This window comes from Argopecten irradians, chromosome 3 (assembly GCF_041381155.1).
Source record: "Argopecten irradians isolate NY chromosome 3, Ai_NY, whole genome shotgun sequence".
In the NCBI taxonomy this organism is placed as follows: Eukaryota; Metazoa; Mollusca; class Bivalvia; order Pectinida; family Pectinidae; genus Argopecten; species Argopecten irradians.
The window spans coordinates 9,692,050-9,717,290 of NC_091136.1; the positions used below are offsets into that span (position 1 = coordinate 9,692,050).

Here is a 25,241-nt window from a genome sequence, read left to right on the forward strand (position 1 = left end):
GTTGTATTTGAAACCAAACTGCAGCTATAACATTAAACAATCGGAACTATATCCTCGGTCATCCTGACTACCGTAGTTACCCAACTTAGCAACCATCACCGTTTTCAATTTTACGTAAAAGTAGATTTATTTATGTAAATATATAGATTGAACAGTGTTTTGATTGCGTTAAAGGTGGTATGAACGCAATGGGATACAGACATATTCTACATGTAGCGCTAACGCGCTACATTGAATATGTCTGTATCCCATTGCGTTCATACCACCTTTAACGCAATCAAAACACTGTTCAATACATCTGTAGACGCGGAATCTCGGGAGAACAAAAATAGGTTTATGTATATGCCAGTTAAATTTGACAATGTTCATGAAATAGGTGCTCTTATTGACTCTGGCAGTGAGATTAATATCATGTCATCCCAAATGTTCATTATTATTGTAGATGCCATGTAATGTAGATAAATATATGTTTCTAAGATAGTGGACAACAGAGTGGGAGATAAAAATATGAGGACAGGTGTGGGGATAAGGGGAGGGGGGAGGGGGTGGTTGTGGACGGATAACACTTGGATGTGTGGTGTGTGATGTGTTGGCTGGTTGTTTACTTCAGTTCTCACTCCTGGTGTTGCTAAAGTGCCCCAGCAATGGGGACGAGTATGGAAGAACTCCCGACGCCATTTGCTGTATTGTAAAAAATAGTGTATCGACACAGTTGTTATTCCAGTTCTCTTGATGTTAGAGTGCCCCAGCAATGGGGACGAGTCTAAAAGAAATTGTGCGCTAGTTTATAGTGAATAGAGACTCGCTGACTATTTAATCGGAGTGTACCATGGTTAATTGGTACAAAAGCCCCCTTACGATTTCGTCCCATAACTAAAATGTTGCAACTGTTTCGGCTCCATTATTTCTATTAAAAAGAAACCACCAACGTGAACTTTATCCATTATTTAAGATGAACCAAATGTTCTGAAGAATTACGTGCAGATGATTTTTACAAAAACTCCAATATAATCGCTGCATTTAGCATCTGCATGATGGTCGAATGCACCTAATGATTGGTTGCATTAATCGGATGTAGAGCCAGTTAGCCATCGTTTCACATCGATTCAAATTAAATGAAGAATTTTATCATTTTTTAACTTCGACATCTTAAACGTCTAACAAGAGGGCCAAAAGGGCCTTAACGGTCATCTGACTACCTTGGCAATAGTAAAATTAAATATATATGGTGTCACTTTGTCAGGACCATGTCGGGATCATTTTCATTTTTTTTCAACAAATTCTATTTCAAACAAGAGGCCCAAGGGCCTTAACATATAGGAAACTAACTAGATATAGTGTCATGGTAGCCATCTTCGATTTGGAATCAACCAGAGATGTAACAATACTTTGTCCGGACAATGTCAGGATCATTTCATGCAAGTTTCAGCCAAATTGCACCAGTAGAACTTGAGAAGAAGTTCAAAATATGTTTTCAAGATGGTGGCTGTGGCAGCCATCTTGGATGTTGGATAGATCCGAAAAATTACAACACTTTGTCGGGATCATGTTAGGATCATTTCATGCAAGTTTCAGCCAAATTGCACCAGTAGAACTTGAGAAGAAGTTTCAAAATGTGTTTTCAAGATTGCGGCTGTGGCAGCCATCTTTGATTTCGAATCAACCCAAAAATAACAACACTTTGTTGGGACCATGTCAGGATCATTTCATGCAAGTTCTGCTAAATCGCAGTGGTTGAACTTGAGAAGAAGTTCAAAATGTGTTTTCAAGATGGCGACTGTGGCGGCCATCTTTGATTTCGGATCGACCCGAAAAATAACAACACTTTGTCAGAACCATGTCAAGATCTTTTCATGCAAGTTTCAGTTAAATCGCACAGGAAGAACATGAGAAGAAATTAAAATGTGTTTTCAAGATGGCGGCTGTGGCGGCCATCTTGGATTTCGGATTGACCCGAAAGATAACACTTTGTTGGGATCATGTTAGGATCATATCATGTGAGTTTCAGATAAATCGCACTGGTAGAACTTGAAAAGAAGTTCAAAATGTGTTTTCAAGATGGCGGCGATCTTTAATTGGATTTCGGATCGATCCGAAAAATAACAACACTTTGTCGGGACCATATAAGGATCATTTCATGCAAGTTTCAGCTAAAACGCACTTGTAGAACTTGAGAAGAAGTTCAAAATGTGTTTTCAAGATGGCGGCTGTGGCGGCCATCTTGAATTTCGGATCGACCCGAAAAATAACAACACTTTGTCAGAACCATGTCAGGATCATTTCATGCAAGTTTCAGTTAAATCGCTCAGGTAGAACATGAGAAGAAATTCAAAACGTGTTTTCAAGATGGCGGCTGTGGCGGCCGTCTTGGATTTCGGATTGACCCGAAAGATAACACTTTGTCGGGATCATGTTAGGATCATATCATGTAAGTTTCAGATAAATCGCACTGGTAGAACTTGAGAAGAAGTTCAAGATGGCGGCCATCTTGGATTTTGGATCGACCCGAAAAATAACAACACTTTGTCGGGACCATATTAGGATCATTTCATGCAAGTTTAAGCTAAAACGCACTTGAAGAACTTGAGAAGAAGTTCAAAATATGTTTTCGAATTGGCTGCTGTGGCGGCCATCTTGAATTTTGGATCGACCCGAAAAATAACAACACTTTGTCTGGATCATGTTAGGATCATTTCATGCAAGTTTCAGCTAAATCGCATTTGCAGAACTTGAGAAGTTCAAAATGTGTTTTTAAGAAGGCGGCTGTGGCGGCCATCTTGGATTCGGATTTACCAGAAAAATGAAAACCCTTCGTTGGGATCATGTTAGGATCATTTCATGCAAGTTTCAGCTAAATCGCACTTGTAGAACTTGAGAAGTTCAAAATGTGTTTTTAAGAAGGCGGCTGTGGCGGCCATCTTGGGTTTTGGATCGACCCGAAAAATAACAACACTTTGTCGGGACCATGTTAAGATCATTCAGCTAAATCGCATTTGTAGAACTAGAGAAGTTCAAAATGTGTTTTCAAGATGGTGGCTGTGGCGGCCATCTTGGATTTCGGATCGACCCGAAAAGTAACAACACTTCGTCAGGACCATGTCAGGATCATTTCACGCAAGTTTCAGCTAAATCACAATGGTAGAACTTGAGAAGAAGTTCAAAATGTGAAAAGTTAACGCACGGCGGACGAAACATGACGACTATAGGTCATTCTGACCCTTTGGGTTAGATGACCTAAAAATAGTCTTAGGGCACTCTGGTGGGTCCATGATTATATAATCTGTAACTAACTCTTCTCAGATCCCTGTGACACTGACTTGCTCCTTTTACACTACTTCCCCCCGGCCTGTTTTCTTGAGATTTCCTAAACTTTTCTATGGGTTATTTAGTTGGGCGCCAATGTAGAAGAACAGGGAAAATACATATTCTTGTCGAGTGCCCCGACCAGGGATCGAACCCGGGTCTACAGCGTGGAAATCTACTGCTCTACCGACTGAACCAAAGAAGTATGCTCCCGTCAGCTGAGTGACACACCGTATTTAACACGATGTACAAGCCACACCGACCTGCTCCTTTTACACTATTATAAACATTACTACTAGTCTACTACTAATAAATACACATTCAAATACGTATTACAGCGCCGTTACAACAAGTGTTCCTGTTAACACTCATTCACTCGATAGACACGACTGGTAGCTGATCTAGTAGGCTGGTAACTGATGCAGTAGATTAGATTTTAGGTGGCATATAACGTATGCACTGATTGGCTGAAGCATCGGCAGCCCGACTGATTGCCCCCTGACTGACAAGATCGCTGACAACACTGAGAAGTAGGCGGAGCCAGTGGATCTTTGATGTTCATACCCGACTCTGTTGTACAATGTATTTGATGACGTTGTTTACTATTTAATTTTTTACAATGTATACATTTAATCACTGTATTAAAAAATCGTAATTGTTTTGTTTCACTTATTACGCGAATGTTTTTTTCATAACTTATTGGCCATTTCTCTCGACTTCGGGGAGTAGTCATACTGTAGCGTAACATTATGTATCTACCAACGTTCCAATGGATCAAACTTTTCATCGTGTTTATTAATGTGTTGGGTTTAGATCTATTGTATCCATTCTAATGTTACATGTAATGTCACAGCCGAATCTAACGTTAGCTACTGTTGTACCTTCTGACTGACTTTTCCGCTACAAGGTCCGTTTGGTGTGGAAAAACAAATCAGGTACGGCTGACAATAGATTATGTCTTATCAGAATATATTCCGATCAAACACGGTTTTGATACATACCTGGATGTTACATGTAGTAGGTGATGTTATTCTAGTTGAAGACTTTGAGTTTGGATGCATTGCCTAAATATTTATAATTTAATTTGATTCACATTCGAGGTAATGTTCTCGGACGTTGGCGCATGCGCGGCGATAGTTTACAAAATGTAGGTTGATTTTAGCAGAGAAATTGTCAACACTAGATTCAAATGCATCTCTCTGATTAAATACTGGTGACAAAGTTAAAAAAATCTACGCCTACAGCTGGAATAGCATCCCCTACTAACTGTTTCAAAGCCGTGTTTTATCGGAATATATTTTGACAAGACACGATGTTCGGTAGTACATTGTACCCGATTTGGTTTCACTCACCTTGCGGTAAAGTTACATGTATATTTAGTCAGAAGCAGGTGATTTCTTTTCCGTACAATTTCTGACTGACTTTTCCGCTACAACAGTAGCTCTTCCCATATGTACTTCACTGATTAGCGATGATTTAGAGTCTATACACGAGGTAATTAAAATGTATTTGTGTAACCTTTTTACATAATGAAGCTTCCGATGCCGATCATTTTATGTAGCAATCGACGACAGACATTTCCAACTGTTTTAGCTCCGCCCCTTCATTGAAGAATGAGAGCCGTGCTTAAACAGCTTATTGAATTTCGTTGGCAAACTGACTAGCTACCAATCAAGCGAACCACCTACTAGACTGGTCGTCACACGTACGCTTATTGTAACGGCGCTGTAACAAAGTTATCAGTAATAAGCTGTTGTAGTATTTTTAAATGCTTTCAAAAAGTCGCGTCGTACGGAATACATATAGGTACAAAATATAACTATATGTATATATTTCAGGTGTCCATGGCTACATCTGCAGGAAGTTGCTTGCTTTCCCTTTTCTACCCGCCAACCAACTCCAGCCTTCAACAGACATTCTGCCTGGCAAGTACTCCGGAACTTCGGCAGCTGATGGAGTACCTGGACAGTGTTTGGAATTTCCTGAGCAGCGTCTGGTCTCCAGCAAACTGGAGTGTCTTTAGCCAGTCAGTCTGGACTAACAACGACGTGGAAGGTATGCATAAATTAAGCGAAATAAATGAGTTACAATTGCTACCCTATAATGCAAAGTAATTGATTATTATAGTTCAGTATCGTGTCGTAGAGACAAAAAAATCCAACAAAAACCCAAACATAACCAAGTTTTAGTGTTAGTAATCCATCCTCGTCCAATAAGATCATGATCTTTGACCTCCTGATAGAGCGGACGCGGAATGGAACGATAAGCATGCTGTACTGGTTAGGTGTCATTTAATTTAATGTCCACTTGTAAATCTGGCACGCACCCCATATCCTCGCCATTCCAAGCAAAAGCTTTACAATTCTCTCGTAACAACTGCCTAACATGTTGTTTGTGTTCGGATGTTAATGGACTAGAGTATAAATCAACGGATGGATTCCATACTTCTGGTTGCTCTTTACCAATATCATTCACACGGTTTCCGGTACCAGTTTCGTTCACTTCCGGTTTGTCTGACCGAGTCTCTTGAATGGCAATGTGTTCTACTGAAGCAACTGTTTGAAGAGTACCGATTTCTGTTTTACTTGGAATGGTGATTTCATGATCTGACGTATTGTGGACTCCAATTCTAATACGGCTAAAATCATCGGCTTTATCAGAACCATGATATCAGGAGCCTTAATACCCAAATCAGGACCCAGTGTTGATGTAAACAAAGCCTTAACTCCCGTGGCTTCTAAGTTCGCGATAAAGTTTCTATAACTCTTGAGGAGTGCTGGGGAATAACAATATCTCGCTTACCAGTTTGTAATAATCCTATCTGATCCTCATCAGCATTCATCACACTAACCAACTATGGAATGTTATTCTTTGGTATTGATGGACAGCTGCAGCCAATCAGTTTCTCCTTACGACCTGTACTTAGTCCCTGTGTCAGGTGAGGGATTACAGTATAACCAATGATCGGGTGGTCACTACTTAACTGTTCTAGATCAGACACTAAGAACGGTTCTTGTATTGATGTACAATCCTCCTGATTACACTCTAAATTAAGGTTTATCCATCCAATAAATGGAATAGTTGTACCACTTGCTGATGACAATGAGATTCCTTCAATGAGTTCACTGATATCACACCTCAATTTATACACCTGACAGGTTGTAATCTAACCATTGTTTATGGAGAAGGGAAACTTGGGCACCTGTATCCCATAATGCTTTAGTTTTCCTCTTACCAATTTCGCATTCCAACAAGCATGGTGCAACAAGCCGACGCTTAGTTTTAGTTGTAATAGAAAGTACTTTACCTTTGAGTTGTTGGGTTAAGCTCCAATCACTGTTATTCTTCTGTTTACTGGGACCAGTATTTTTCAAAGTTTGGGGTTTTTGTAAGTTCCCTGTCGTTAACCCCTGTGCGTTTCCCGACTTTTTACCTGCGTTAGCATGACAACCTTTACTGACATGGTTGCTTCCTCCACACTTCCAACAAGGGGTACAACGTGGTGAATTATTTGATACACAACTGCTACATCGCTGACATGGTCGTGAGGAACTGTTATTTCCTTCGGAGTTTGACCGACTTGATTTGTTATCCCCCGCCCAACGAAGCTGGCGGGGGATATACAAATTAGTTCTGTCTGTCCGTCCGTCCGAATGGTTTCCGGAGCATAACTCTAAAACCAGTAGAGATATTTCCACGAAACTTCATACACACATTGGTCTTATGGTCTAGTAGTGCCTTTTGCTATTTTTAGGTTTTCAGTTTTTGCATTTTTTCCGTAACCATGGAAACATTGCTGAAAATGGCAGATTTTTGTGTAAGAATCGTTTCCGGAGCACAACTCTAAAACCAGCAGAGATATTTCCATGAAACTTCATAGACACATTGTTCTTATGGTCTAGTAGTGCTATTTTTAGGTTTTCATTTTTGCACTTTTTCCGTAACCATGGGAACATTGCTGAAAATATCATATTTTTGTACCAGGTTAGTTTCTGCAGCATAACTGGAAAACCAGTTGAGATATATGCACGGAACTCCATAGGCACATTAGCCTTATGGTCTAGTAGTGCCTTTTGCTATTTTAATACTAGCCGCAATATATCGCTCGGCTAGAGAGAACCTCTCTTTAGCTCGATCGGTTGAGCGTCAGACTAGTAATCCAGAGGTCCCGAGTTAGATCCCTGGCAGAGGCAGGTATTAAATTTATTGTAAATCCTGCACCCCGTTACATTGGCGCCCCACGTTGGGCGCCAATTTGTAGCGTGGGCTCCCAAAATAACAAGGGACGCTTGTCTTTAGTACAAATATATATTTATTGGTACGAAGACCTGGCTACATCAGTATAATGTGACCGGTGGAGTATGCTGCTTGGTATAGCACTATAAAAAGGACAAGAGTTCCACCATACAAGAGGACACAGCATGAATATACAGCAACACACACTAAACTTCATACACGCAACACATTGCATACATGGATGACCGTAAATACATGACCCTGGCTGCTAATAGGGCATTAATTTATATAAACAAAAATACTTGACGTGGCAAAGTCCATTTCACTCTCTGCTGAACATAAGTCATCAAGAGTGTATTAGGAATTTCCTTGATCACATTCAGACCTACATATAATGTACACTGACGGTTCAAAAGATGGCTAGAAAGGTGCATCAGTATGTTGTATTGGTGATCATCGTTCGTCCATACGACTTCCAGATTGTCTTTGCGGATGCATGTGCTATTGACCTTGAAAAGTTTACCTAGGCTTTCCATTTTCTATGTATCATAAGATTGTCAATCACTCTTATCGGTTGCTATGGTATTCACAATGTAATAATATTTATTTGAGGGGCATCATATGGGAATTTCTGAGCATAGTTTGCAACAAATACCTTAAATGCGTTATTCATTTTCGAAAAAGATATAAATTTGGGAAATCAAGCCTAACTTTCTCGCTGTGTTCTGAATATCTAAAGCTTGCGGTTTCGCCTCAAACACAAAAGTTCCAAATCTACAAACTGATTTGCTCAAATATGGCCCTTAATTTTCGGAGTAGAACACTCTTCTGAAGTACATGCTTGGCCATGATCAGTGATAATTGCCTATCTGAACTGCAATCTCCTTTGGAAATCTAGGAGCGAGCCTTAACATCTGTCCGTTTTTTTCTTGGATGTAGAATTAAGTGTGCTTTTTTTGACACTCGCTTAGTTATCTTGAATAAGCACTACACAACATAGTGTGATTCTCTGAAACAATGCTACGGATTCGACAACATCATATCAATACTGTCAAACATAAAACTTGTAACCTATAAATAACTGACTATACAATGGTAGCTTCCTTATAGGGTGGGGATTCAAAATTGTACAAATGATGGTAATGAAACCCCCCTCCCGGGGGCTGAGGGGCGGGGTCAATAGGGATCAATTTGGCTGTTATCATATAAACGACTTCTTCTCTGCAACTAAGCATTGGAGAGCACTCGTAATGCAATGATAGCATCCTTATAGGGTGCTGGTTTGAAATTGTACAAATGATAGGGCTAACCCTCTGGGGCCTTAGACGTAGGGCCAAAAATGTCAAACTAGGCTACTATTTCATATAAATTACTTCCTCTCTGAACCTATGTATGTATAGCATCATTACATGGTTGCGATTCAAAATTAAACAATTTTTGGAGTCAATATTGCTATTTGTTAGAGTCTTTGTGATAATTACTAAACAAGGTGAGCGATACTGGGCCTCTTGTTCGTTGAGCACAAGAATTCAAATTTTCACTAATTCTTTCAATTTTCTCTGCAGGTAGGCGAGCTTCCATTTTTGAGAATCCAAACATACTGCGAGGTGTTCTAGACAGGTGCTTGGACCCGCTGTATATGGAGAGCTATTAGTACATCGAGAGTGTTGAAACTGTTGAGAAACCTTTCCTTGTAGATGAAGCATCAGGATTCCTTGGTTCCAAGACTAGAAAATCACCCAATAAAAATAGAACGTTACCTATGCCATACATGTGTTGAGCTACTATCTAGCAAATAGCTGGAGACAGATTGTCAAAAATCTACATCTACTTCCGAACACAAGTCTTACAAAGAAATAATACTTTCCTTCCCAAGAAATTCCATGCAGAAGCCACAAGGATGGCTTGATTGGCAATAGTTTAAATGCATCCGAGATATCAGTTTTGATGAGCAAAGTTCCTATTCATAAATTTTTAATCAAACTAATGGCATCGTCGATTTTTACGTACTTATACGACCCCAATCGGATTAATCCTACTGTGGTTGAAAGGAATAGGATCAGAAACGCCCTGTTAGAAAATATTTACATTGTTCCTGTGTAATTAACCTTGACACAGTATCTGAATCATTTAGCGCTGATCTCAAATTGCGATACAAAAAATGTTTCTTCATGTAAATAGGAGAAACCGGTATCAAAACCTTGCCGTAAACAGTTTATTAAGATATCAACAAACTGCTTGTCAGGATGTAAACGTAGTTCATGCTCTAAAGAATCTATATGAATAGGTGTGATCGCGACGAGTGTTATCATTTTTTTAGAGGGAAGTTTGGTTTGGGATGGTCTGAGCTCTTGCAAGCGATACATGCATGAATTTTATTGCACACAGGAACCGAGCATCCTCTGTCACCGTTAAAATGGTAACAAATTTTTCAATTTGCAAAGAAAACTCTGGGGCGGCCATGAGAGGCTACTGTTGAGATTGTAGAATTCTTTGATTGAGTGTTAATTGTAGAATTTGTAGACACAGCCATACTTTTTTGAGGCGGTGAGGAAGGGCAGAAATTTGTTGAGTGTAGCATACTACCACAGTGACCTCAAATATTAGCCGGTCTGTTTGTAAAATGTTACTAATTGTTGTCCTTGACAGACCAATCCACACATACGTTATTATAACGTAAATAGGCCGCAGATCGCTTGGAAAACTTGCAATGATATTCATAAAAACCATTAACAAAGAAACACGTAGCCATATCCTCAATGTCTCTCATAGAGGTCTAATTCAACCCTATGATGCGGAAAAGCTGTGCACATAACTTGTTTGTATGTCCCAAACGCTTGGATAAATTCACCAATTGTAAATGATTTGTTCAACAGATGGTCAATCTTCATGTCTTGGACATTATTTTCTCCCTAGCCACGAAAGTACGGAATGAGGAGGGCAGCTAATTAACATCCCTACCTTGTATAATATTCGGCCTGAGCTGCTGCGAAACAGTCTCAACTAGCGGGAGTGTGTGGGCTGCATATCCAAAAGTAGTCCTCATAGCTGTCGTCGCTGGGAGGGGAAATTGGCTAGGACTGCCTGCTGCCGACGAAGAGATAGCATGGATCCCTGTTTTTCCTCCATTGAATAGCGCATACGCGGACTCTAGCGAAAATTCTTGAACGTTTTCCGAATTCTGATTGCCGTTCGTTTGTATAGAAGCATTGAGACTGTTACCAATACGTTGGACGGAACATGGAGCGTTTGACTCTTTGATTTTTTCTCCGAATTGTCCACTTTCGACGCGATAACTGCCACAGAATGTGTAAGGGAAGAAAACACTGTCATATTGTCAGACCTAAGGGGGCCGCCATCTTGGTTTTGCGTAGCATCATGGGATCGCGTACTTCCCTCTTCCGTTTGATGACGCGGTCGGGACCTACTTTCGCCTGTATCAATGTCCCGTCCTCATTTGATAATTTTGATTGCCACTTTGATTGTTTAACAGTCGTTGTCAGTATAATGTGACCGGGTGGGGTGTGTTGCTTGGTGTCTTCGGCGACATGTTTCAGTGATATAGCACTATAAAAAGGGCAACAGTTCCACTATACAAGAAGACACAACATGAATATAACGCAGTCTCCCAAAACACGCACCCAGCACAACATACACGCAGCGCACCGCATGCATGGGAGGCCGTCCTTACATGACCATAGCTGTTAATAGGACGTTAATTAATCAAACAAACAAACAAAATTAACAGTCGTACCAAAGCAAGGCGACGAGTGTTATTTGCAAAGGTGATTCCCTTGTCTCTACAAGCGGCCTTGAGACGAGCTATGGTCCCATGTTCCAAAAGTTCGGGGTTGTTGCCCTTCTCTTCGGTGCCATCTTATATTCATATCAACGCAACACTCATTGTTTCGTCAACATTGTGCATTATTTTTCTCATGTGTTTTAGCCAAAACTATTTAATCCTATGTAACTCTTTTTTATTAAATCAACATTTACAATTTTATTTTAGTTTTTGCTTGCCTTTTTCTTATCCTGATCTTTTAGATACAGTCGTTGTTTATATCCAAATGCTAATGCCTGCCTTTTAGTTTGGCCCTAAATGACCTTATTTGTCGATGGGCCGTAAAACTTAAACAAACTTCGTGCCATTTTGTTGACAAAAAAAATTAATAAAGTCTGTACATAAATAACTTTCCAAGTGTAATTTGCAGTAAACTAACCGTGTCACATGGCGATTACGAGAAAAGTGATACAGTTCTTATCACACAACACCGATATATCCATGATAAACTTAGAAGTTCGTAAATGTAAACAAAGGAAGTTTGGCGTCACTGGTTGATGAAAAGTAAACACACACACGTGTGCGAATGAGTACACGTGGAGACCTGCATTTGACATAATGGTGAAGAACAGTCTCTCACGAAGTAGTAATCAAACTCGGAAGCTGTATACGATTTGTCCAGGTACATGTAATGAAAAGAAAAATTGCAATCTGATTAAAATACAGATCCTTATTATCACTACGTTTGATAAGAAGATCTGAGAAAATCCAATTGGGGGTCATGCCCAGGTGACCTTTGGAAAAGGCCAATCAAATTGCTACTTGCAAAATTTTGACAGAGACTTTCAGGGACGAAAAAGTTTGAAAAAACTGTCAGAATTATTTTGGTTTACGTAGTCATCTCGCCCAAAGAGCACAATAAAGCTACTGGGACGAAATATCGTTCCCTTGGCCACTGCATCACTTCTCATAGGAAAAACTCTAACTCTTGTATCAATGAATTTACTTGTATTTATTGATAACTAGCGATAGGTATACGCCGATGAATCTAAAAGAACGGGAATCGGAAAATATCGTTTATAAATCTTTAACTTATAACCTTCTTTCAAAGCATTCAAATCACAAAAAGAATCTTGACATAACCATCTCTAGCGTTTTCACTAACCCGTCTACCATGTCGTTTAAAAAGTCTATCTCCTATTCCTCGATTTGCAGCTGCAGTAGCTCCCCCAGAACGCAGAGAATGTAGACAATATTTCGATATATCATTGACATGGGGCTTGAAAGCTTCTATAAACAATTCGCGTAAAGTAGTGCAAGACATAATTTTTTTGTCGTTCCTTAACTTATAAGCTCTTTCAAAGCACTCAAATTACACAACAAATGTACATCATCACTCTCATCCACACCGAGCCATTCAAAATAACGTTCAATATTAACAACTGGACACAACTTGGTCCCTGTCCGTGAAATAACAATCCAAGCACCATCTCGGTACTTATCAGTCTTACTAGATTCTATAAACACGCGCATATGCGTGGAATCTATTACAATATCAGACCGTTTAATTTTCAATAACTCTTCACTGCGTAAAAATCCCGCGTATCCCAATAAAGAAGCACATATGATACGTTGATTTTTACTATTACCCTCCATGAATAGAAAATCAAACATATCACTCAACATACGAATGGTTACAGGTTCCTTCTTAATCACTGGACGAGCCAATTTCCGCTTGCCGGCCTCCAGGATATTCACAACTAATTTAGAGTCAGTTGGAGATTTAAAATCAAAAATATCATGAAACCATTTTAAACTATAAAACACGTTAACCAATGGACTAGGTGAATTTGCGGTTTGAATAATGGAAGTCAAATAAATTGCTACATGTAAAGGTTTTGCCGGTAAGGTGTCCTCCAATTTTATACCAGAGTTGATAGCCCACTTTTTCCATCTAAGAAATCCCCTCTTATAAGCCTTGCATGTATTCACAGCTCGAGAACTCTCCAAAAGCTCAGGTATCTGGGTCACCTTATCCAGCAGCACCTCTGGTAATTCATTGATCTCCCGACCGAAGCTCTGCAAAAATAGACGTATAAAGAAAAATACATTATAAAATATATACATATATGTACACACGACTATCTTTCAACCTTATGAAAAATATTTTTAAACACCAATTTGAATCCATAGTGTAATATCGATGTAATATTATAATACTACTTCCTATATTAACAGATTTCTCCGAAACAATCTCCGACATATTATCATGGCTTGTCAGCCTGTACATTTATTACTGTCACACATATTATCATGGCTTGTCAGCCGAGATAATCTCCAATTATCCCAGCAATTATCAAGGCAGCCACCCCTAACATATAGCATCAGCCAATTCAAAATCTCAATTTCAATGCTAACATTTTGAATTTAAGATCCTCCACTCCAAACATTCCACTTCCGTTTTTACACGGAACGTAAAATTCCCTTAACGACGGTAACTCTAGACAATCCACTACATTTCTAATAAATGTACTACTAGTAGAATTACTACACACGAGTGGCCAAAAACTCGCAGATCTCCACATAGGTGCCACCAATACACCTGACGCATGCGTACGCATCATCTGCCTTAACACTCTGGGAATCAAAAACAAGAGGCCCAGAGGGCCTGTATCGCTCACCTGGTTTTTTGTTTGTAATTATCACAAGAATCTGACAATGAGAAAAATAAGCAAAATTGACTCCCAAAGTTTAATTTTGAATCACAACCATACAATGATGTTATTGATACCATACAAATATGCTATCCAATACATAGGTTCAGAGACAAAGTAATTTATATGAAAATAGTAGCCTAATTGACCTTTTTGACCTCGCATCTATTGCCGTTTAAGGCCCCGGGGTCAGCCCTATCATTTGTACAATTTCAAATCCCAACCCTATAAGGATGCTACCATTGCATTATAAGTGCTCTTCCATTCTTAGTTGCAGAGAAGAAGTCGTTTATATGGAAATAGCTAAATTGACCCCTTTTGACCCCACCCTTCAGGCTCCCAGGGGGGTCAGCCCCATCATTTGCAAAATTTTGAATCCAAACCCTATAAGGATGTAACCATTGCATTATGAGCGCAATCCCATGTTAAGTTGCAGAGAAAAAGTCATTTATATGGAAATTGACCACTTTTGACCCCGCCCCTCAGGCCCCCGGGGGGTCAGCCCCATCATTTGTACAATTTTGAATCACCAGCCTACAAGGATGCTACCATTGCATCATGGGTGCTATACCATGCTTAGTTGCAGAGAAGAAGTCATTTATATGGAAATAGCCAAATTGACCCCTTTTGACCCCGCCCCTCAGGCCCCCGGGGGGTCAGCCCCATCATTTGTACAATTTTGAATCCCCACCCTATAAGGATGATACCATTGCATTATGGGTGCTATCCCATGCTTGGTTTCAGAGAAGAAGTCGTTTATATGGAAATGGCCAAATTGACCCCTTTTGACCCCGCCCCTCAGCTCCCCCGGGAGTCAGCCCCATCATTTGTACAATTTTGAATCCCCACCCTATAACGATGCTACCATTGCATTATGAGTGCTATCTCATGCTTAGTTTCAGAGAAGAAGTCGTTTATATGGAAATAGGCAAATTAACCCCTTTTGACCCCACCCCTCAGGCCCCCGGGGGGTCAGCCCCATCATTTGTACAATTTTGAATCCCCACCCTATAAGGATGCTACCATTGCATTATGGGTGCTATCCCATGCTTGGTTTCAGAGAAGTCGTTTATATGGAAATAGCCAAATTGACCCCTTTTGGCCCCGCCCCTCAGGCCCCCGGGGGGTCAGCCCCATCATTTGTACAATTTTCAGTAAGTAGCCCATAAGGATGCTACCAGTCAAATTTTGTTGAAATCCGACCAGCGGTTATGGAGAAGAAGTCGATTGTTGACGGACGATGGACGCCGGACGCCGGACGCTGCGGTATCCCATAAGCTCACCTCGGTCCTTTGGACCAGGTGAGCTAAAAATAGGTGGAACAAACAGGCCGAATTTTTCTGTCCAACTTACAGTGAAAGCATCCACACCGGCAGAGTTTTCATTCCAAAATCTAGAATAAAATAATGTCTTTTTTGTGTTATGATCTGAGGCAAACCAATCTACTTCTAAACAGCCCCACTTTGCTTCAATAATATCCAACAACTCAAAAGATATACCCCAATCATCTCGGTCTACAATACGAGATAAATAATCAGCTCTGTCATTGAGACTCCTGGGTAACCATTCCATTTCAATCGATATTGATTTTGAAATACAAACTCGATAAATCTTAATCGCTACATCCTGTAACTCGCCTTTCATCGAACCTTTATGAACTATACTACAGACACCTGCATTGTCTGAAAACCATTTCAATCTGTGTTCCTCTAATTGTCCCTTCAAAGAAATTAAAACCATCAACACAGCTACCAACTCTCTCCAAGTAGACGATTTTTTACTTTCATCGACAGACCACATCCCATGAGCTACACTATCAACTGTATTCACTTCATAACCGGCAAATCCCGTTCCGCTTGCGTCACTATAAATAATTTTGGCACAAACCCCTGTGTCACGCAATCGTCTGGAATTAAGTTTCCAAAACTGAACTTGAACAATACTATCCTCAGACAATTTGATATACGAATTCCAACTATACACTGTATGTACATCCATAGATAGATACCGAGTCATAATCTGCGAAACATTTCCTATCACTACGTTCATAGAAATGATCTGCCCTACGAAACTAGCAACTTTTCTCACCTGTACTCGGTTACTCTTCTGAATACTGCCCTCAAATTCAGCCACTGTAGCTAAAACCTTATCAACTCTACGGACAGGAATGTGCATTAACCCGTTTAACGCATCCAAGATCACACCTAAAAATTCTAATTCCTGTGTAGGTACCCACAAAGATTTTTCTGCTTTAGGTACAAAACCGGATTTCAACAAATCCTCCTTAATCTCATCTGCTTCTATTTGAGTGAGAAAAGCATTAGGACCGCAACCAAATCCATCGTCAAGAAACATAACAATCAGCTTACTCTCACCTCTCCATTTAGCCACCAGTGGCCTTGTTATTTTCGTAAAAATATAAGGAGCCGTTGATAAGTCGAACGGTAAAACCAAAAATTTGAAATAAACAATTTGACCGTCCATCAGCCAAGAAAACCCCAAATATTCAGTATGAGGCCCATATATATCCACAAAATGATACGCTGAATGTATGTCAAATTTAAACATAAAAAATCCCTGTTCTAAATACATCAGAGCCAGTCTCAAATCTTCAAATTTTACAGACTGTTTCCACAAATGTTTATTGATCGACCTCAAATCTAAAATCAGTCTCTTTTTCTTATTATTTTGTATAGATACAGTTAACGGGTTTACTACCGTTGGTACATGATCACATTTTTCCACTAAACCCCTATCTAACAAATCTTTAATAGCTTGCACCACAAACTCCTGCTCATTCAAAGCCGACTTATTATTGTTTAAAATTAAACTGTCTGGCTGAGAATAAAAAGGAATCTTATATCCGTTAAAAATAGTATCCTTAATAAAATCACAAGCCCCTATTTCCTGCCAAAAATCTATATGTCTTTTTAACCTTCCTTTAACAATAATATGTTTTTGTCCTTCCTCATATTCATAATAATCATGGGTAAAAACACTATCATCAATAATCTTATACTCATCTTTAAAACTGTCTGAATCCACGTTATCTGCGCACGCGCCATCACTTTTTAGTTCCCACCGATTGGTCCGTTCCTGCTCTGTTGGGTCCAATATGGGGACAGTCCTTCCGGAAGTGGTTCCACTCTCCGCAACTATAACAGGCTCCACTTCTGGGCCCGCTGAACATACGAAAGGGCTGATCCATTCTGTACCCAGACCTGACCGGTCCAAATCCATTTGCTCCCCTAGTTGCCTGTCCATTCCAATTAAACATAGGAACACTGCTCCCACCATTATTATTAAAATTAACACCTTGAGTATGGCGTTTTCCTTGACCTGGTTTTTTAAGTCTATCTTTTTTCCTCTTAACGGCCCTAGCCTCTGCTCGATGAATCTTGTTCTCATCCTCTGAATCACTGGCCACCGGATTACTCTCATATTGCCGGACTGTCTCCCAGCCACCTTCGGAAGTATCCGCGATACGAATAAGTTTGTTTCGCTGTTTAAGTTTGTCCTCACACTCTGACAATACTTCTTTCAAATAATCAACTTTCCCGTTCTCCAAAGCCCACTGTGCTTGCTTTACAGTATCATGTATTTCATTGTTAAATAGTTTTATTGCATTGTATTGATTTTAAACACATTCGAGATAAATACTACGATGTCTCCGACATGTACACTTTGTTTCATGCCGTGAGACATAATCGTATTTTTAATTATCTCAAAGAGATCGGTATTTTAAGCAAAATATGAACGTTTTCTCATCATACATCGTATCAACTCAACATTTCATCGTTTCATCAACATTGTGCATGAGTTTTCTCATGTGTTTTAGCCAAATTTATTTTATCCCATACAAACCTTTTTTTTAACAAATTAACGTTTACAATCTGTGTTTTAGTCCTTACTTGCTTTTTCTTACCCTGAACTTTTATCCTGATATTAATGCATGACTTGTAGTTTGGCCCTAAATGACCTTAGTTGTCGATGGGCCGTAAAACTCAAAACAAACAAACAAATAAATAGGTACTGTTTCTTATTTCCTTCGTATTTCCACGAAAGTTCAGTTTCAGTTTTCAACTTTTTGACTTCGGAAACTACCGTCTGGGACAGACCACGCACCTGCTCCTTCAATTCATTCAATTCAATTTTCTGGCTTCTAAATTCACTCAAAATCTGTTTAAGAGTGGTCGAAACTTCAGACTCGCTTCCAATATGAGCACTTCCACTTTCCATACCCGCATTTATATAAAATATACAATTGTTAATTCTCAATAACACGTGTGTCGCCTCTGGTCTACCCTCGCTGAATGACACACGTTGTACCTAACACCGTGAACTGCACGTGCAAACACCCTTGCGCCACCTATGAGAAAACTCGCAACATAAGGGAAAATAATTTCCGTCTAATTCGCTCCGCTCAAACCACGGAAATTTTATTTTTCAATGGATGTGAGAAGGTGTTGAAATGTATCTGATATGAAGGTCATCTGAACATGACCCCCTATGGGATATTGTCAGATCCTTTATATAACGGAGTGGTTATAAGGATCTGTATTTTAATCAGATTGAGAAAAATTGTCGACTGACTGCTCGTTCACTCTGACTGCTGTGGCTGATAGCATAGGGGCTGACCCCTCTAGGCATAAATGACCATTGGTCAGTTAAGTCACGTGTTGGCTAAATTTGGAGAGAGTTATAAATAGACTGCCCAATATTATAGGATGTATATTTGTTATCAGTCGTGACAGCATAAGAGTAAAACAAGTGTTGTGTATAAACAAATATTTAGTTCCAAAATATACATACAAAATTCTCACAAAATTCTCGGGGACATAAAAAGGACAATTCAGGCTAAAAGAACATTAAAATTTGTACATATATCGGAAAAAAAACAGTTGTAATGGAAATTAGATCAGTTGGTTTTACTGTAATATGCCAGACAAGCCCATGGCGGTGAAATGCGTGTGGAGTGTTCAAACTCGCTCGCTGTCCGTATTGTGGTCGAACTTCTTGTTTGCCGAACCCTGTCCCTTGCTCGTAGAGTAATGCTACTTTTGTCTAGAACTGCTCAAATCGCTCTGACAATAGTGTGTTTACCTTATTAGGTGAATTGGCTCGTCTAAAAAATCATTTTATCACATCCTCAGTGGTTATGCAGTTCATTTGTTTTAACGTGCGTGACGTTGGCTCGGGTATAGATACAGTGAACATATTTTACCTGCTGAATCGTATTGATCAACTATTTATAATTACAACGGTATAGATTAAAATACTAAACAATGACGTGGAATTTGTCAATATTTTATGTTATATGTTTCATAAGAAATGTAGAACAATACATTTATGCCATATTTTGCTTCTTGTTATGTAAAAGAATTAGCCTGAGTGAATTGTCCCTTTAATAACACAAAGTTTGAACATGTTATAGGCCGAATCGCGATGACGTCACCGGTCACGTGACTTCCGGACTGGTAGGCAGAAAAAACCCAAAACATATATCAAGCTGACTGTTACGCTTACTCGATCCATGCCGACTTTCACTACAGAATGCCCACGTCATGTTGTGTTATAAACTGTACCAGTAGAGGAAAAGGTGAGAACAGTGTTGCATTTCACAGAATTCCAAAAGATGCCGACAAGAGAGAAATGGATCGCTGCAATCAGGCGAGAAGGCTGGACCCCTACTGCAAGTTCTCGTGATTGCGGTCGCCATTTTGTCTCCGGTAAATTTCATTTTACACCTGGCGTTCACATATAGCATTATCAACATCGTCATAATTATATATAACATATCTAAGAGCTATTAAATGAATTTGTAAGTGTCTTGATATATTCATATTCATTTATTGATTTCAAGACACGATCGATCGTTGACATACTTACATTGCAAAACTAACCAAGCTCTGAGTCTGAGCGTGGCGTAATTATTTTAAGAGATTATATCCAAATCATGGACATGTATGATGGGTTTTTTTTGTAAACCCGATACTGTTCGTTCATTAACATGTTGTGAAAACTAGGCTTTTTTAAAGGTCTACGTAAGACCATTAGACATGTACTGTAATCCCATGAATCATAGACCTGTGCTAGACTTGTTTTACAAAAGATATAGGTCTAATGTTTAATGTAGTACAGAATGCGTGCTGGTCTCCATGAAAGCTGGGTCCACGTCCCGAGACTGGGTGCACTGTTCTCATGCGGATGCGCACCACTTTTTGGGGGTGTGATGTGCATCCGCGTGATATCAGTGTAGCTGAAGGCTTTCACAGTAGCTCTAATTTGAGCCAACCTGTTTGCCGTGGGTTGCATCTCGTATCCGGGGGAAGAAGGTCCTGGTGGTTGAATAGGTTTTGCTCTTTTTTCTTCCTTTTTTTACTGCTACACACTACTTTGGCTTCAGACTCTAGTTAGACGAGAGGTAATATGGGCCCTGTATTATCAATCGGCTGGTCATGCCGAGCCCTTGGTTCGTAGATCTCCAAGAAGGCGGTGGCTTAGGGTCAATCGTGAGTTTAATTTGGATTGTCTTGATTCTGATCGATCTTGCAGTTGTACAATCTTGCGAGCGTGCTGTCGCAAGCTTGATTTGAGTTATGTTTGTTCGAAATATTCTTCCGAGTATACTATCTGTGTAACCCTGACACTTTGACATTGGATATCCATGTCATCATGAGTGTCCCCCTGTTGGGCTCCGAGGTGGGTGGGGGCACAGCTAGCGAATTGTAATTAACTCTAAAAGATGGCTTCCAAAAACAAACAAAATGAACTACAACCAAAATCTCCCCAAAAGGAATCAACCACAAATCAACAAACAAAAAGCGGTACAACAAATACATTCCCATAGTTTCTGGTCATGTCCTCTACACAGAATGGCAAGACCACTTCAGGTTTATTGCCTCTATTATTGCGAAGGGGCATCAAAGGCATTGCTGGAGATGTCAAATCTGTGAAGCCTTTGGGATCGGGTGATCTCCTAATAGAGGTTTTCCGCAAGCAACAAGCGGAGAACCTCCTTGGAACCAACAGTTTTGCCGGCCTCAGTGTGTGTGTAAAACCACACTCATCATTAAATTGCAGCAAGGGGGTAATCAGGTGCCCAGCCTTGCGCAATGACAATGAGGCTGACATACTGTCATACTTCCAAGAGGAGAACATTCCGGTCTCTCATGTTAAACGCATCATGACGAGAAAAAGTGGGAGCTTGGTCCCAACACACACTTTTATCTTAACATTCGCTACACCAACATTACCACAGAGCGTAACTGTTGGATACCAACGTTACAATGTCACTGTCTACATCCCTAATCCATTGAGGTGCCGTAACTGCCAGAGGTACGGCCAATGAGAACAATTGTAGACGGAAAATGGTATGTCAGTACTGTGGCCGTGAAGGTCACGACGAAAAAGACGAATGTGACATTGTCAACCGTCACTGCGTCAATTGCGGGGGTGACCATGCTGCGTCTGCTCGCACCTGTCCCGCCTGGACTCGGGAGAGGGAGATATTACGGGTCAAATATACCCAAGGTGTCTCTTTCCCCGAGGCTAGGAGGATAGTCGAGCGTTCAGACCTGAATGTGGCAACCTATGCTCAGATCACCCGCGCAAAGACGCCTGTTGACAGTGTCACCGTCAAACATGCGTCGGTCCAGGCCTTGGTTGACAAGCCTAACTGGGACAATGATGTCCCAGATATGGCTGATGCTAAGACCTGCAAAATAATCATGGGGGACCCGAACAGGTTCAAGTCTGGTCCATATAAGCCCCAACACAAACCACAACAAAAACCACCTGGAGCTAAAACGCCAATCCCACCGGCGTCTCCAGAACTTACACAACACCAAACACCGAACATTAGAAAAAAAGTTACCGCCGCTCGTCATAGACGTGCTACATCTTCACCGTCTATTGACGTAAAAAAACTCCCTGAGAAAGTTAAGCGATCAGCAAATACACCACCGCAGGAGCAACGCCAGACAAAAACCACCAAGGTAAAGCTGGCGAGGCTCCCTGCACTAAACAACAAACCCAGTAAGGGATCAGATGACCATATCCTTGGACGGAACACCTATGATGTTCTATAGGACGACAGCAAGTTTGGTGACAACACATTTATCGCCACCAAACAACATACTTCATGTACGACAAACTATCCTCAGGGACCAACATAGAGACAAACACTATCATACAATGGAACATACGCGGATTTAAAGCGAACATAGAAGAATTAAAACATCTTATACAAACAAAAAACCCATCCATATTCTGCCTTCAAGAAATAATGCTGAAAGACACCATCAATCTCCGACAATTTACACTATACACCAAAACTCCAACAACAGGTGGCCGCCCATCAGGTGGTGTGGCGGTGGCGGTGCATAAAAACGTTCCTCACAGACACATTCAGCTAAATACCACCTTACAAGCTGTTGCTATAAGCGCAACTCTTCACCGAAAAATAACAGTCTGTTCTATATATTTACCTCCAAATACTCCATTTAGTTGTGATGAACTGAGTAACATCGTATCACAACTACCAGTGCCATATATTATCATGGGTGACTTTAACGGTCATAATAGCCTCTGGGGCTCCCCAGGCACTGACGATAGAGGTAGACGTATCGAAGATTTTATTAATAAAAAAGCTTATGTCTTTATAACACCAATGCCCCAACATATTTACACCCTGCCTCTGGCTCGCTTACCCACATTGATTTATCGTTGTGCCATCCATCAATTCTTCTGGATTATGATTGGATGGTCAACGGTGATCTCTAAGGGAGCGATCACTTTCCAATTATACTTAAAAACATAGGGTCACCAAAACTTGAGGAGCCTATTCCTCGTTGGAATCTACATAAGGCGGACTGGGTTCAATTTAAAAATTTGTGCGCAGAGGAGCTCATTGAGGATAAAATTTTTGAACCTCGATGACCCCATTAAAATTTTCACAGAAGCGCTCACTTCTATCGCTACAAAAACCATACCAAAATCCGTGCCAAAACCTACAAAGTTTCGTCTCTCAAATGATTCATTTATCAATAGATCTGGTAGAAATTCCGCTCTGAGGCGGTACTTGGCTTCGCCAACCGTCTCAAACTATAACAATTTTAAAATTTGGAGAGCAAAAGCTCGAAGGTCTATCAAATCCGACAAGAAAAGTACTTGGAAAGAGTACGTCTCAAAAATTAATTCCAATACATCTTCGAAGAAAGTTTGGGAAATGATTGGAAAAATCAGTGGGAAAAGAATTTCAAAAATTTAAAAAGGAAAAGGAAAAGAGACGTCTTAATTTTAAATCCTCCAATAGTGAAAGTTACAATAGGCCTTTCGAGATACCAGAATTGCTCGAGTCCCTTGAGAAATCAAAGGACTCGGCAGCTGGACCAGACGAAATTCCATATATGTTTTTAAAACAATTACCAGACTCTTCACTAAAATGTCTTTTAACTATATTTAATCAAGTTTACTCTTCTGGCAAAATTCCTGAGTCTTGGAAGGAATCTACTATTATACCCCTTCCGAAGCCCGGGAAAGATGCTACTGATGCCAATAACTATCGTCCTATTTCATGGACGAGTTGTATTTGTAAAACTCTAGAACGTATGATAAATACCAGATTAGTTTGGTTCCTGGAATCAAACAATATTTTAAGTCCTTTGCAAAGCGGCTTTAGAAACCGCAGGGGAACGGTAGACCACTTAGTTAGACTAGAAACATTTATACCAGAAGCATTTGCCAAGAAAGAACAATCTTGTGGCCGTATTCTTTGACCTTGAAAAGGCATACGACACAACTTGGCAATATGGAATCATGAACGATCTCCATGATATCGGTATACGTGGTAATTTGCCAAAGTTTATATCAAATTTTATATCTGACAGACATTTCAAAGTTCGAACGGGTTCAACTTATTCAGAAACAGAAACACAGGAGATGGGCGTCCCTCAGGGTGGTATCTTGTCCGTCACACTTTTTGGACTAAAAATTAACAGCATAACCAAATGTCTTGGCCAATCTACGGAAGGGTCTCTATTTGTGGATGATTTCTTGATCTGTTACAGATAAAAAAACATGCACACTATAGAACGGCAACTACAACAATGTTTAGGCAAATTACAAAATTGGGCTGACGAAAATGGCTTCAGATTTTCAAGATCAAAAACTGTCTGTATGCACTTCTGTCAAAAACGAAAACCACACAATGATCCTGACCTCACACTCAATGGAATTAAAATTCCAGTAGTTGAACAAACTAAATTTCTTGGACTAATATTTGATTCAAAACTGTCCTTTGTTCCACATATCAAACATCTGAAGGATAAGTGCTCGAAGGCGCTGAACATTCTACGAGTTCTTTCCCATTCTGATTGGGGTGCAGACCGTGAAATGCTTCTACGTATCTATCGGGCACTTATTAGATCAAAACTTGACTACGGATCTATTGTCTATGGATCGGCTCGCAGCTACTATCTACAGATGCTTGACCCTATACAGAATCAGGGACTGCGTCTGGCACTTGGAGCTTTTCGAACAACACCTGTGAAGAGTCTCCATGTGGAAGCTAATGAGCCATCTCTAGACGATCGACGAAAGAAATTATCCTTACAGTATGCTGCTCAACTGAAATCCAACCCCAAACATCCTGCATTTAACCTTGTATTCAATCCACAACACCAAGAAATATTTACACAAAATCAAAAGCTCATACCAACATTTGGCATCAGAATTTCAAAATTTTTGCTGGAACTTAATATAACTTTCGACACCATTGACGAGTACACCGTATCGGATGTACCACCATGGCTCATTCAAACACCTGATATCAATTTATCTCTACATGAGAGGGCAAAATCCAGTGCATTACCCGAAGAACACAAATCCTCCTTTCGGGAGTGCATTAGGGCTTTCCCTGACCATGTTCAGATCTACACTGACGGATCAAAAGATGGTGATAAAGTTGCGGCAGCATGCTGTACATCTAATCACTGCTCCTCTATCCGACTCCCGGATATTGCCTCCATTTTCTCTGCGGAAGCATGTGCTATCGGTCTGGCGCTTGACCATATCGAAGAACACCGCATTGAAAAGGCAATCATCTGTTCAGACTCTCTTTCGGTTCTTCAGGCTTTGAAATCAAGAAGCCCTAGAAATACTCTAATCCAAAATCTTTTAATCCGAACATTTCGATTATCTTCTAA

General features: G+C 40.1%; 2 protein-coding genes across 2 annotated transcripts; both read right to left on the reverse strand.

Annotated features, from left to right (window-relative positions):
* Nucleotides 1-5,583: 5,583 nt before the first annotated feature.
* On the reverse strand, nucleotides 5,584-13,960 carry LOC138317206 (uncharacterized). The gene is made up of 3 exons (XM_069258759.1): nucleotides 12,667-13,960; nucleotides 12,464-12,610; nucleotides 5,584-5,954 (listed from the first exon to the last, which is right to left on the reverse strand). Exons 1-3 carry the CDS (start codon nucleotides 13,445-13,447, stop codon nucleotides 5,584-5,586), a joined length of 1,299 nt encoding a protein of 432 aa, XP_069114860.1. The 5' UTR covers nucleotides 13,448-13,960.
* A 2,868-nt stretch (nucleotides 13,961-16,828) lies between these two features.
* LOC138317207 (uncharacterized protein PF3D7_1120000-like) lies at nucleotides 16,829-18,473 on the reverse strand. Its single transcript, XM_069258760.1, has 2 exons — nucleotides 18,068-18,473; nucleotides 16,829-17,672 (listed from the first exon to the last, which is right to left on the reverse strand). Exons 1-2 carry the CDS (start codon nucleotides 18,271-18,273, stop codon nucleotides 17,099-17,101), a joined length of 780 nt encoding a protein of 259 aa, XP_069114861.1. The 5' UTR covers nucleotides 18,274-18,473; the 3' UTR covers nucleotides 16,829-17,098.
* Nucleotides 18,474-25,241: the final 6,768 nt, after the last annotated feature.